The sequence below is a fragment of the Equus quagga genome, chromosome 16 (assembly GCF_021613505.1).
Source record: "Equus quagga isolate Etosha38 chromosome 16, UCLA_HA_Equagga_1.0, whole genome shotgun sequence".
Lineage (NCBI taxonomy): Eukaryota > Metazoa > Chordata > Mammalia > Perissodactyla > Equidae > Equus > Equus quagga.
In genome coordinates, this window is record NC_060282.1 from 9,913,116 (window position 1) to 9,925,364 (window position 12,249).

Genomic DNA, 12,249 nt, shown 5'->3' on the forward strand with positions numbered 1-12,249 from the left:
CCTGCGTAATGACAGGAGGTGGGATTCATTGCCCGTCTTCGCTGCTCCCGTAGAGGCCAGGTGTCCCCCTGAATTCCTCTCATTCTGCCTTGTGGCCTAGTTAACTGTGGACTACTCTGTGTTTCCCAACAAGGTCTAAATGACCAGACATTGTACTTCACTCACTTGTACGTCCTTCCTGGACCCAGGAGAGAGGTGACCAGCATGGGAGCATCCTCCAAGATGGCGGATGCACAGTGTGGTTTTGATGGAGGTGATGGGATAGGGTAGAGTCAGATGAGGAAATTTGAGTTAGACTGTGAAAGGCCTGAATGCCAGGTCAGGAGTTGAAATTTTACCCTACGGAAAAGGGAGAAATGGTAAAAAGTGGGCTAAACTTCTAAAAGTTGGCTGTGGAACCTCTGTGTTCATATCCCAGATCTTCCGGGCAACCTTGTGCCAGTTGTGCACCTCTGTGCCCCACTTTCTTCTCTGTGTAATGCACATACTAACTGTTCCTGCCTCGGGGATGCTGTGAGACCTCACCGAGTTCATGCATGGGAAGTGCCGGACGTGAAAGCAGGCTCCTACTAAATGTCTGCCCCTTTACTCAGCAGGTGTCTCCTTCTTCCTCCCTTCCCCGCGTATTGGAGGGGAGAAGAAATTACTTTCACTTTGTCACCATCTTTCCTCTTCCGGGCTCAGGAAGTGAGATCTCACACCCTGGGGTATCTTTGCCAGCGTGCTTTAGGGTGTGGCATCTTGAAGGGCATTTGAAGGAGAAAGGAGGAGTCCACAGGGCCTTGGTTATCACGCTTGGCCTGTGAGAAGTACGAGTCGTGATGGAGGGATGGCAGCTTGGGCGACCCAGGCCTGAGCTCGGATCTGGGCTCTGTGAGACCTCGGGCAGAGACCTCTGCCCCTCAGAGGCTCAGTCCTCCATTCACGGAAGGTGGGGGAGACAGCGCCCTTGCAGGTGGTGGCAATGATTATTGAATGGGATTGGTCGTGTAGGGCGTCCATCACAGCCTGGCATGTGGCAGATGCAAAAGAAAAGCTAAACAAATGTTGTTTCTGTGATAGCTGAGAACTGAGCAGCTTAGCTAAAAATGAAAGAGGAAGGGAGTCCTGGAAACAGTCAACTTTTACTGATTATGAGTAAAGGTTGGTTGTGGTATTTGGCTTTTAATAACAATCATCTGAGAGGTGTGGAGACCATAAGTTTTGCATAAACAAAAGCAAACATGAAAAAGATGCCACCTCGCAAAAACTTTACAGTCTGGGAGGTCGTTGAGGCTTCCAGGCCAGGGACACCCAAGGATCTCACGCCCCTGCAGAAGCAGGGCCTTCCAAAAACACGTTCCTGGCTGCTGCATCAATAAATGCATTGCAAGCATCAGTTCACCCCTGCGAATAACTGAAAAGGGTCTGGGAGCCTGGAGGGCTTCCTGTGCCTCTGGGGACCCCAACGTGGAAACAACGAGGCCAATTTTACCTCCCACCAGATTCTTCCCAAAGGCACAGAGTCAGAGAAATTGTGCACTCAGGGGTCTGAACAGACATCTTCGTTTTACAAGTTGCTTATGTTTCTTATCCTGGTGCCCTTGGGCAAATTACTTAACATCCTCAAGCCTCAGTTTCTTCACCTATAAAATGGGGATTAAAATGCCTCTTATAGGATTCTTGTTAGGACCAAAAAAAATAAATTCAAGTGTGGGAAATATCTGGTACCTAAATCTTCCACGCGTGGCGGTGATTGAAGAACAGAGAGGGTGGGACACAAATGAGTCCTAAAATATGGCCAGGAAAGTAAAGGGATGGGGAACTGGGACCCTGGAATGGAGAGTGGTTGGAGTCAAAGGGTGTGAGAAGAATGAGTGTTCTGGAGAGTTCTGTAGACTGGAGAGAATTAGATGAGTGTGTCCACACCCCAGAAGCAGTGTCGGATTTCTTTCCGCTCCTTTTTAGTGGTAATGAGTTGCTTTTGGAGCAAGGGCCTGGTTCTGAGTCAAGGAGACTTGGAATCTCACATTTCTGTGACCCTGAGCACGTGACGTGACCCCAGGATCCTCAGTGTCCTCATTCCAGAAGCAGGTGTGACAATAGTGACAGCTCAAAGTTGACTGGGGCCTCCCCAGATCAACACAGGGCTCATGCCAGCTGCTTATACGTGTTAGTTCTTTTTCTCTTTGCCAGAAGTTCCTTTTCACCCTCAGTATTAACCTTCCCTAGAAAGGGCTTTACGGAGCCCACTCCTGGGCTGCCTACTGCCGTCGATCGCTTTAGTCTTTGTGTCTGACTTGGTCTCCTTCACCTCCTAACCTGGGAGGTCGTTTCAATTTCCAACCCATGACAGGTAATTATTTCAGATTCACATCCAATTAAGCTCCCTCTAACCTCAGGGTCCAATCTCACATTTCTTGGCACGGGCCAGTGTGGGTGGACGTTTGAGTTCACGGTGAAAGTCAGACTGAAAACCACGAAACGAGTCATTATTGACTGCCACCCTCTGATAGCCTGGGTTCGCCTCTTCGGCTACAATTCCTTTTTGTTCTTGGCAAGGACGCTGGGAGAGCTTCATAAATAAGAGGAGAGGCAGAGAGCGCCAGAGATGCAATGTGCTTCCTAACACCTGGTGATGGGTTTGCCCCAGGCCGGGGTGGTCCTGTCCTGCTGGAGGCCAGCAGCATCTCGCATCCTTGGCCACTCCATCTCCCCTGTGACGTGAGAAGCACTGGGGTCTTTAACCTGATGGAGGCCACCCAGAATTTCCTCCATCTATGAGAATGCCTGAGCACAGCCAGAACCAGTCTTTCTCGCTAAGACATGGCTGGTGGAAGGCTTTGAAGAGATGGAGGATGCATCATAACACTCCTGGAGGATGAGGGACTCTGGACGCTGAGATATTTCCTACTAGCTGAGGGAAACAAGAGTGGATTTATTTGATTTTCATTCGCTTTGTGCATGCGTATCTAGGCTACAGAAGAGAGATTTTTCTTCATCCACTTTCTCTCTTTTGCCTCTACCTTTGTTTTTCTCCTCTTCTTTTCCTATGTCTTTGATCATTTTTGTGCTGTCTTCACTTCCTCCCACCTCTTCCTCTCTCTCCCTCCCTCCCCCTCTCTCTTTTTCTCTCTCTCACCACCCCCCTGCACCCCGTCTTTCTCTCTCCCTCCCCTCCTTCTCTCCCCTTTTCCTTTCTTTTCTCTCTCCTTCCTTCCTTCCTGTCTTCCTTCCTCCATCTCTCTCTCCCTCCCTTCCTGTCTTCTTTCCTTGTTTCTTTTATCTTCCTTTGTTCCTACAAATGTATTAGCCCACCTGTGCTGTGTGAAATGCTTCTTTGTATGCTTTGGGGGGACTGGCATCATAGACAGCACCCCCTTGAATGCAAGAGGCTCACGCCAAAAAGTTGATGTAACGGCCCCTTAGGGAGGAACCCTGGAGGCTGGGGCTCACAGGGGCACTCTGCCAGCTGTGCTCACTCGGTAACTCACTCCTCCCATTTGGCAGTTGAGGAAACTGAGGCTTAGAGAGATTCAAGGTGATTCACCATCAGGGGTGAAGCTGAAATTCACACTCAAGTTTGGTTGGTTCTGGATCGTAATCTTTACTCTCTACCCGTGCCAAGCTAAGTGCAGTGCATCTTCAGGCCATGTTAACATTTCTTCAACATCTAGGTGCATGACTCTCAGCCCTGCCATGCCCCTTTCAAATCGTAGCCTCAGTTTCCCCATGTGAACAACCAGGGAGCTGTACTGGATGGTCCCCCAGGCCCCGTACCCCTCATTGGCTGCAGCGTCCCAGAGTCACTGACTGGCCATCTGTTTCCCTCCTCAGAGGTGGCTGATGGCCTCTGCTGTGTGCTGACCACACCCTGCCTCACTCAGAGCACGACCACCCCGGCAGTGAGGGCACCTGCCTCGCCTGTCACCTTGCGCCAGAAGACCTTCGACTGGAAGAGGGTGTCCAGGTAGGTTGTGTGTTTGTGTGTATGTGTGTCCCATGAAAGTGTAAGCCCAAAACCAGTGTTCGAGCCTGGCAGAGGATAACCATGGTCAGTTACAGCCAGCCCTGCTGAAACCCGAGAGGGGACATTCAGGGCAGATGCAGACCTGTGGAATCCCACTGCCCCCTGTGAGACAGACTCAGCCTCAGTGCTCAACTCCCTGCCAAGAACCTCCGTCCCCCAGGTCTGCAGACATCTGTCGAGCCCCCACTCAGTTTTAACAGAATATTTTCCAGCTGAAAGATACCGCCTTGCTTTTTTCTAATTGTTAGGATCCTAGAGGGTAACATGCAAATAAATCTTGTGTAAATTTAAGATTATTTTAAACTCGCACAGAAAGCTTAAACACACCAGCAAAATCCTAAGGCGATTTTGTTTTTTGTTTTTTTTTTACGGAAAATAGTCTCCCACTGACTTGTTTTGTCTGATTGTCAGCTGTTGTATTTTAAGGAATATCTGTAGTTGGGGATTGGTGGGTTATCTTACTAATTAAACACTGACTCAGACACCCCACTGGCAAATTCAAAGAAAATCAGAGATCAGACTTGCCTGGGAGATGAATAAAACTGCTCTCCCTCGTAAATATCATAAAGAAATATTCATTAAAATTTACAGTCGGACGTTTTAGCCATCAAAAAAAATGGTGATTCACAGAGTTCAAGTGTTCTCTCTCCAAGATCATGCAGCCACAAATGTAAGAACCAGAATTAGAACAATAAGTTAGAGAAATACTAACCAGGCTCTTTTTTTCCCTTCTTTTTCTCATTTTCCTGTCCTCCACCCCTCCACGTCTCTCTCTTTTGTCTCTTCCTCTGCTCTCTTTCCTTCCGCCTCGCAGACTACAGCAGGACCCAGAGGGGGCAGAGAATCCACTGGGCGTGGATGAGTCTCTTTTCAGCTACGGCCTTCGGGAAAGCATCGCCTCCTACCTCTCCCTGACCAGTGACGACAGCACCTCCTTTGACCGAAAGAAGAAAAGCCTCTCCTTGATGTACAGCGGAAGCAAGAGGAAGAGTTTCTTCTCGCCTCCACCGTACTTTGAAGACTAGCCCGACAGCAGACACCATGGTGTGTGCCCAAAAGGAACAGAGGCTAGAACTGTCACCTGGGGTCTTACAGAGAGGCAGGTCCCCTGGTCCCTGGGGAACCTCACGTCTCCCAGAAGCCAAGAGAAGCCACGTGGAGACTTGACCTCGCATCTTCTCTATCCACACCATGACAAAGGGAACCCATCCCTGGTGTCTGATCAGTACAGGACATCACGCAATGTTGACTCATGATGCGATCAGGCAACATTTCAGAAGAACCCTGTGTGTGTGTGTGTGCTTGTCGTGTTTGTGGGAAAGACAGACACTCTCTCACAAGGAAGTACACGAGGACCATTCTCCAACAAACCGTCCAGATGGTCACACGCTGAGGCCATTAGAGAGAACTTCGGAACGAAAGAAGCCTGAGAAGATGACCCAAAAGCGGTGGCCTGGCAGAAGGTCCTGGTTTGCAGATTGGTCCCCTGCATTGACCTTTTTTAACCAATCCCTAAAGAGATCTTTGGTACGCAGCTCCTGTCTTTTTAAGGGAACTCAGTGACACTAAACATTAACCTTCCTTATTAGCCCGGAATCAGGAGATCCTTTTGGCCTGCCAGTACCCAGACCACATGTGCAGAGATTGGATGGCCTCCGTCCTTCTATAGAGGGCAAGGCAACCGGGAGAAGGAGAAGCTGCTGGTAGGGAGAGCAAGAGAATGGCCTGGAACGGTGCGAACTTTCACCCTGTCCCCAGCCATGGCTTTGCAGCACAGAAAGCGCATCTCTGGCACGCTGAGATTCTTGCCTATATTAATGCATCAGTTATTCATTCATGATTGCCTGCAGAGGCCCTCTGTTAAGACCCATGTAAGATATCAGGTCAAAAAAAGAAAAAGAGATGAATAGGCCCCAGACCCCAGTAGAGGTGCTCACAGTGTAATCAGGCAGAAAAGTGTGTAAACAATAATGAAAATGGGGTGTAAAAGGAGAAATCAGGTCCTGGTTTTTGGTAGGATTGGGGTCAGGTGAGGAGGACCCAGGACCCCCTGTTCCAGCTGGACCTTTAGAGAGTTGGCTGGATTAAGTAGGTGAGAATGCCTGGATTTTTTTGAAAAAAGGAAATCGATAAGTTCTAAAGAGTTAATTTATCCAGTATTTTATTCCAAAAGGGTTTGGCATCCACATGAATAAAAATGCTGAGCTCCAGGAAAGATGGGATTAAGAGTGGCTTAATTGTGCCATACATCATTTTAAGAGATGAGAGAGAAAACACAGTAAAGATCTAAAGAAGACGAATTTATCTCCAGGCCACGAATCCGGATCCTGTAGGAAGGGGTCCGGGATGCATCCGTGACTCATTTTCTCCTGTTGCAAAGGGATTCAGGGGGATAGGGGTGCACGCAGTGCCTCTCGCTGCCCCATATGAGGAGTCTGTTTACCATACGCATTCCGTAGATCTGAGATCGTGTGCTTGTGTGTGTGCATATGCGCTGACATGATTTTCTGTATCATCACATTCCAGTGTGTTTATACCAGAAGACATTTGTGGTTTCCTCAACAATCCCAAAGGGCTGTTTCAAACGAGCAGCCAACGTATGGGAAATGAATGTATCACTGTGGACATTGACTCCCACCATAAGGCTGGGTGACGTCGCCACTCTAGATGTCTGTACAGCGTCTTATGTATTGTTTTCCGTTGTGACTAACGTGGTTAGGACATTTGGGGAGTACTCAGAGGGATTTCTAAGTGGGAAGCATTACACTTTGCTAAATCATGTATTTATTCCTGATTAAAATAAACCTACTACATATTTAACCTTTGGAATGTGGAGAGCGCGTCCTGTGAGAGGTGGGTGGGGGGGTCACTCAGAAGCTCTGTGGGGTTTCGAATTTTCAAATAAACCTGCAACTGAAGAGAAGTGAGATCCAGGAACAGTCGTTAAGCAGTTCAGCCTCTTTTCAAGGTGTAGCCTTAAGAAAACCGGATTTTATGACTTTTGGGGGTGTCTTATCAAACTCGAAGGCAGACATAAGGATTTGAGGGCGAGAAGAAGTCCTTAGTGACTGTTAGGAAAATTCTGCCTCACCTGGAGACTTCTGCATATTACCTGGGAGACCTCTGATATCCATTCTTCCAAGGATTCCTTTGTACAAATATTTTGGGGCACTTATTAAAAACCAGACACTGGTCTAGGCGCTGGAGCTATAGCCAGACCAGCTGAGGTCTCTGGTATCACGGAGCTTGATATCATCCATAAACAAGAAACCTTCCAACGATGACTAATGCAGTGTGGAAGGTGGCCTAGGCTGCTAGGAGGGAGCACGACAGGCCAGGGATGGTTTAATCAGATGCTTAGGAAACGCTTCCCAGGGGAGATGTCCAAGCTCATGGTAGAGCCGAGGCCTGAAAGATGAGAGCAAACAGCCATGCGAAGATGTAGGAAGAATGCTGGAGGAAGCAGGGACAGCATGGCGATTCCCGTGGGCAGGAGCAAGACTGCACGGGGAAGGATCCGAATAAGGCCAGGTGGCTGGGGCTGAGGGAGCCAAGGTGGGGAAGAGACAGCTGTCGGGAAGCAGATGGGTCCTGCGGGGCCCTGGACAGGAGGGAAAGGAGGTTAGGGCTTATTCTAGGAGAAATGGGAAGCCAGTGGAAGGATCCAAGTAGGGGAGCAATATCATTTCATTTATATGTTTAAAATAGCACACTGGCTGCTGTGTCAAGAATGAATTTTTTAAATTCTGGCATTGTATGATCTACTGGACACAGTTACAGAAAGATGTAGAGTTTGAAAGTAAAGGGATGGAAAACTTTTCATGCAAAAATGAACAAAAGGAAAAAGAGTTGAATTTTGAGGCAAAATGGAATTAAAGGTGAAAATAAATTACCTAAGAGCAAAGAGAGATTTTACAAAAGGAATACATTAAAAAGATATAATGATTGAACCTATATTAATCTAACAATATAAGTTCAATATGTATTAAGCAACTATTATAGAGACAAATAGATAATTTTATTTGGACATTTTAACACATGATTCTCAAAAACTGATAAATTAAGCAAAAGTAAATCGATAAGTAGACAGAAGATTTCGATAACACTATATAATGTTTCTGCCGACAAGTGAAGAATATATTAGGTCACAGAGAAAGTCCTAATAAATTTCAAAGTCAGCATCCTCTAATTCACGCTCTATGATAATAATGCAGTAAAATTGGAAATCAGTTTGCAAAAGGATGGGTAAAAAGTCTACGACTCTAAAAGCCAAAAAAAATTGTCCTTGTGTTAAGAAGAAAATAATGCAAGAAATAATAAAATACTTAAAAAATATATGACATATTGCTACTTCTCAAAACTTCGGGGGCATAGCTAATACAATAGTAAGAGGGATATTTATTGTTTGAAGTCCATTGATCAGTAAACAAAGAATGAAAAGCAAGGTTAGCTTTCAACTCAAGAAGCCAAAAGAACAGCAGTTTGCTAAGGAAATGAAGAGAAAGTGGAAGATTATGATAAAGGCAGACTTCAATGAAATAGGATTTTTTTTTTTTAAAGATTTTATTTTTTCCTTTTTCTCCCCAAAGCCCCCCGGTACATAGTTGTATATTCTTCGTTGTGGGTCCTTCTAGTTGTGGCATGTGGGACGCCACCTCAGCGTGGTCTGATGAGCAGTGCCATGTCCGCGCCCAGGATTCGAACCAACGAAACACTGGGCCGCCTGCAGCAGAGCGCGCGAACTTAACCACTCGGCCACGGGGCCAGCCCCAATGAAATAGGATTTTTAAAATGCAGTCATAAAGAAGATTGAAAAAGGAAAACATGTTTAAAGACTAAGATTCATATGACTGATAAAAACACGAACAAGAATGATCACAAGAAAGCAGGAGAAGGAGAGCGAGTTGGATGTGGGTCTGCACGGCCCTGGGGGCTCCACAGGAGGGAATGTGCCCTCGTCCACCCTAGGTCAGCAGGGGTGGCCCTCCTCTCTTTCTGTCCCCTCCCTGCTGTCTGGAACCCCCGGCCACCCAGACTCAGCCCTGAAGATGAGGACAACGCCCTAGGATGGCAGAGAAACACCTAGAAGGTACCCAGGCCCTGAGAGATCACGAGACCCCTGAACTCCTCACCTTGGGAAATGTTATGAGAAAGAGAAGAAAAAGACCCGGATTTATTATTTAAGCTGCGTTAGTGCTGGGTGTCCTTGTTAGAGAAGCTGAGCCTTTTGCTCCAACAGGTACACAAGAAGACCTGCCGTTATTTGCAGAGGACGAGATAACTTCATAAAAAATCCAATGGAACCAAGAGACAAAGTGTTAGAAGGTGCTAAGAGAGCTCAGCAAATTTGGAACCAACTTACTTTCCTCTGCCAGCATTTACCAACTAGAAAGCGCAATAGAAAAACAGACACCACTCATGGTGCCAACCAAACTATGACACACATAGGGATTTGCCTACAACGATTCCACAAAACTTTTATGGAGAAAAGTTCCAAACTCTATGAAAAGACCTACAGAGATAAAAGTACCACATTCGTGGTTATGGTGTTAACCTGATTCATGGATGCCAGAATTAACCCCATAAAAACATAGATATTTTTCTGAAATTAATTGAAAAATTCCATGACACTGCAATCAAATTCCCATCAGGAATATTTTTTAAAAATCAATAAACTTATTCTAAAATATACATGGAAGCATCACGGACCATGAACAGCTTGGTCAATTTTTTTTTTTAAGACAGGCCCTGAGCTAACATCTGTTGCCAATCTTCCTCTTTTTTTTCCCCTTCTTCTCCCCAACGCCCCCCAAGTACATAGTTGCATATTCTAGTTATAGGTCCTTCTGGTTGTGCTATGTGGGACGCTGCCTCAGCATGGCTTGATGAGCGGTGCTGTGTCTGCACCCAGGATCAGAATTGGCAAAACTCCTGGCCGCCAAAGCAGAGCGTACAAACTTAACCACTTGGCCACGGGGCCGACCTCCTAGCTGGGTCAATTTTGGTCGAGAGTAGCACAGGGGAGAGTGGTCACATTACGACGCACGTGCAAAAAGAGGAGAAAATGGTGCTCTGGGCCCAGCCCACCACCTCCCCCCACCAGCTGAATGGAACTCAGCATGGTCTCACGTGTCCTCTTTGGACCAGATGCTGTGCTAAATGTTAAGGAAGAACGAAGAGGATAAACTCACATCCCCAATCATAGCAGAATTGGAATAAGATATGTTAGAAAAATAACGAGCATGCAAACAAAGCAGAATTCCTAAAAACAGCTAAAAAGCAATCTCTTGACTGTCAAGATTCTTTCTGTTTTAAGAGATGAGGAGAAGCTTCATGGCCCTGTTTCAGCTGAGGCCTGAGGGGCGGAGCGACTTTCCAGGTGGGGAACTGGACGTGCTGACCGCAGCACAGCAATGGAAAGAACTAGAGAAGCCGTGGCATTTTCTAGGAATGGTCCCGGCTGGTGAGCCTGGAGTGATGGGTTCGTGTAGGAACAGAGCAGGAAAGGAGACAGGAAAATTCAGCTTGAAGCCAATTCATGGGGCCTGGCCCTCATTCTGAGGAATGCAGAATTGGGGCAATGTCGAAGGAAAGCAATGGAAATTTCTTCTGGGTCCTGTGAATCACACGGCAGAGGACACGACCTCCTCTATCTTCTCCTCAAACTGGTCAGGGCATCAGAGGCACAGAATGCAGATTTGTAATAAGGTACCCCTCTTCCTCCTCCACCCCGGCCCCCAGGCAGGTGAAATGTCCTTGGACCTGCTTTTGCTTGGAGTTGCCTATGCTTGGCGTGGGACGGGGCCACTGGGATTTCTTGAGTTCCTATAGTGTGCAGGACACTTTGCAAACCCTATAGGATGACCACTTCTCAGGGCCTTGGGAGACAGAATTAACCTTGCCTGTTTTATCCGTGAAGAATGTAGAGGGGAAGGTTTCACCCCAAGCCAGGATCTTGATGCAGGCTTGTCTGATCCCAGGCCTGGGCTTTTTCTCTGACACACTGAGACTCCCAAAAAGTCCCCAGTTCCAGGAGAAGCAGCCTCATAGACTGGGAAAACGCAGGATTTGGCTTTAGGTCCTAGCCCCTGATGCAGCTCCTTCTTTGCTGTGTGTTCTCCAGCAGGTCACTAAACATCCCTGAGTCTTCGATTTCTAGATGGGAAATAACATTAACACTCCCGGCAAATCAATGTGAGGACTCTATGAGATAATATATTGAAAGTACTTTATGGCCCCAATCATGCTAAACAAATAAATTTGAGTTATTAATTATCATGAGAGTCTGTCTCGCCCGATATTTCAACAGCTCTAGCCCCAAGATTTGCAGAAAAATTTAAGATTTTATCCAAGAATATATCATCAACTCACATTCGTTCCCCAACATCTGTTGGTAAAGAACACGTTTAAGAACTGCTAATATATTGAAGCATTTTAGGTCTCTCGATTCCAAATAATTTCACATGCATCCCAAGGACTTCTGGGAGCAGTTGTAAAAGCTGCTCCTAAATGACTAAAACAGACGGAGGGTTTATTTTTAAATACTCTACCATTTGTTAAAACAGATTAGTTTTGAAATTCCCCAAACACCTAAACCCTCCAGAAATTTCGAAAAGAAAATTCTGCCTTCTGGGCCTACTGGAAGGTATTTTTGGTGTCTCCTGGGTCCCAGTGAGGGTCTGGTGGCTGAGACGGCCCTGGAGAAAGCCCTTCAGGATCGGCTCAAAGGCGGAAAGGTCTGTTCTCAAGACCAGGAATTCAAAGATCTTTGTGTTCAGACCTCCTGCCACTAAGAAGGAGCCGCTACAGAGGGCAGATTGAATAAAACCCCAGTCAAAGGACAAGAAACACAGGAAAGGGCTGGGAGGGAGGGGAGTGGATAGTCTGCGGGTCCCTGGGCACAGTCCTCCATTCACGGGCTCATTCGCTGCCTGGATATTAATTATGGAGCATCTACTGTGAGAAGCTGTGTTGGGTGCACCCCTGGCCCCTCTCTCCCAGAGCTTGCAGTCTTGTGAGAGAGACAGACATGGCAACAGGAATAATTATTTACTGGTGGGAAATCATGAGAAGTACAGACAGCATAAGCCATATAAAGGGGGTCCAGCTCTAGACTGAGAAGTCTAGAAGGATTCCCTGAAAGATGAGTAGGGCAGGCAAAGAGGAAGATGGGAGGAGAGGGTTCCGTGCAGAGGAGACTGCCTGCGTGAGGCTGAGTAGAGAATGGACCCTTCAAGGAA

The 12,249-nt window shown here is 46.9% G+C and overlaps 2 protein-coding genes across 4 annotated transcripts in view; one reads left to right on the forward strand and one right to left on the reverse strand.

Moving 5' to 3' along the window:
* SLA (Src like adaptor) overlaps positions 1–6,829 on the forward strand; it is a 34,042-nt gene extending 27,213 nt beyond the window's left edge. For all 3 annotated transcript variants that reach the window (XM_046642284.1, XM_046642285.1, XM_046642283.1), the window contains 2 exons: positions 3,817–3,949; positions 4,824–6,829. In XM_046642284.1, the coding sequence (XP_046498240.1) occupies positions 3,817–3,949; positions 4,824–5,034 (344 nt within the window). In that variant the 3' untranslated portion in view covers positions 5,035–6,829. The remainder of the gene's footprint in view (positions 1–3,816; positions 3,950–4,823) is intronic.
* TG (thyroglobulin) overlaps positions 1–12,249 on the reverse strand; it is a 246,460-nt gene that overhangs the window by 89,941 nt on the left and 144,270 nt on the right. The window lies entirely within an intron of this gene.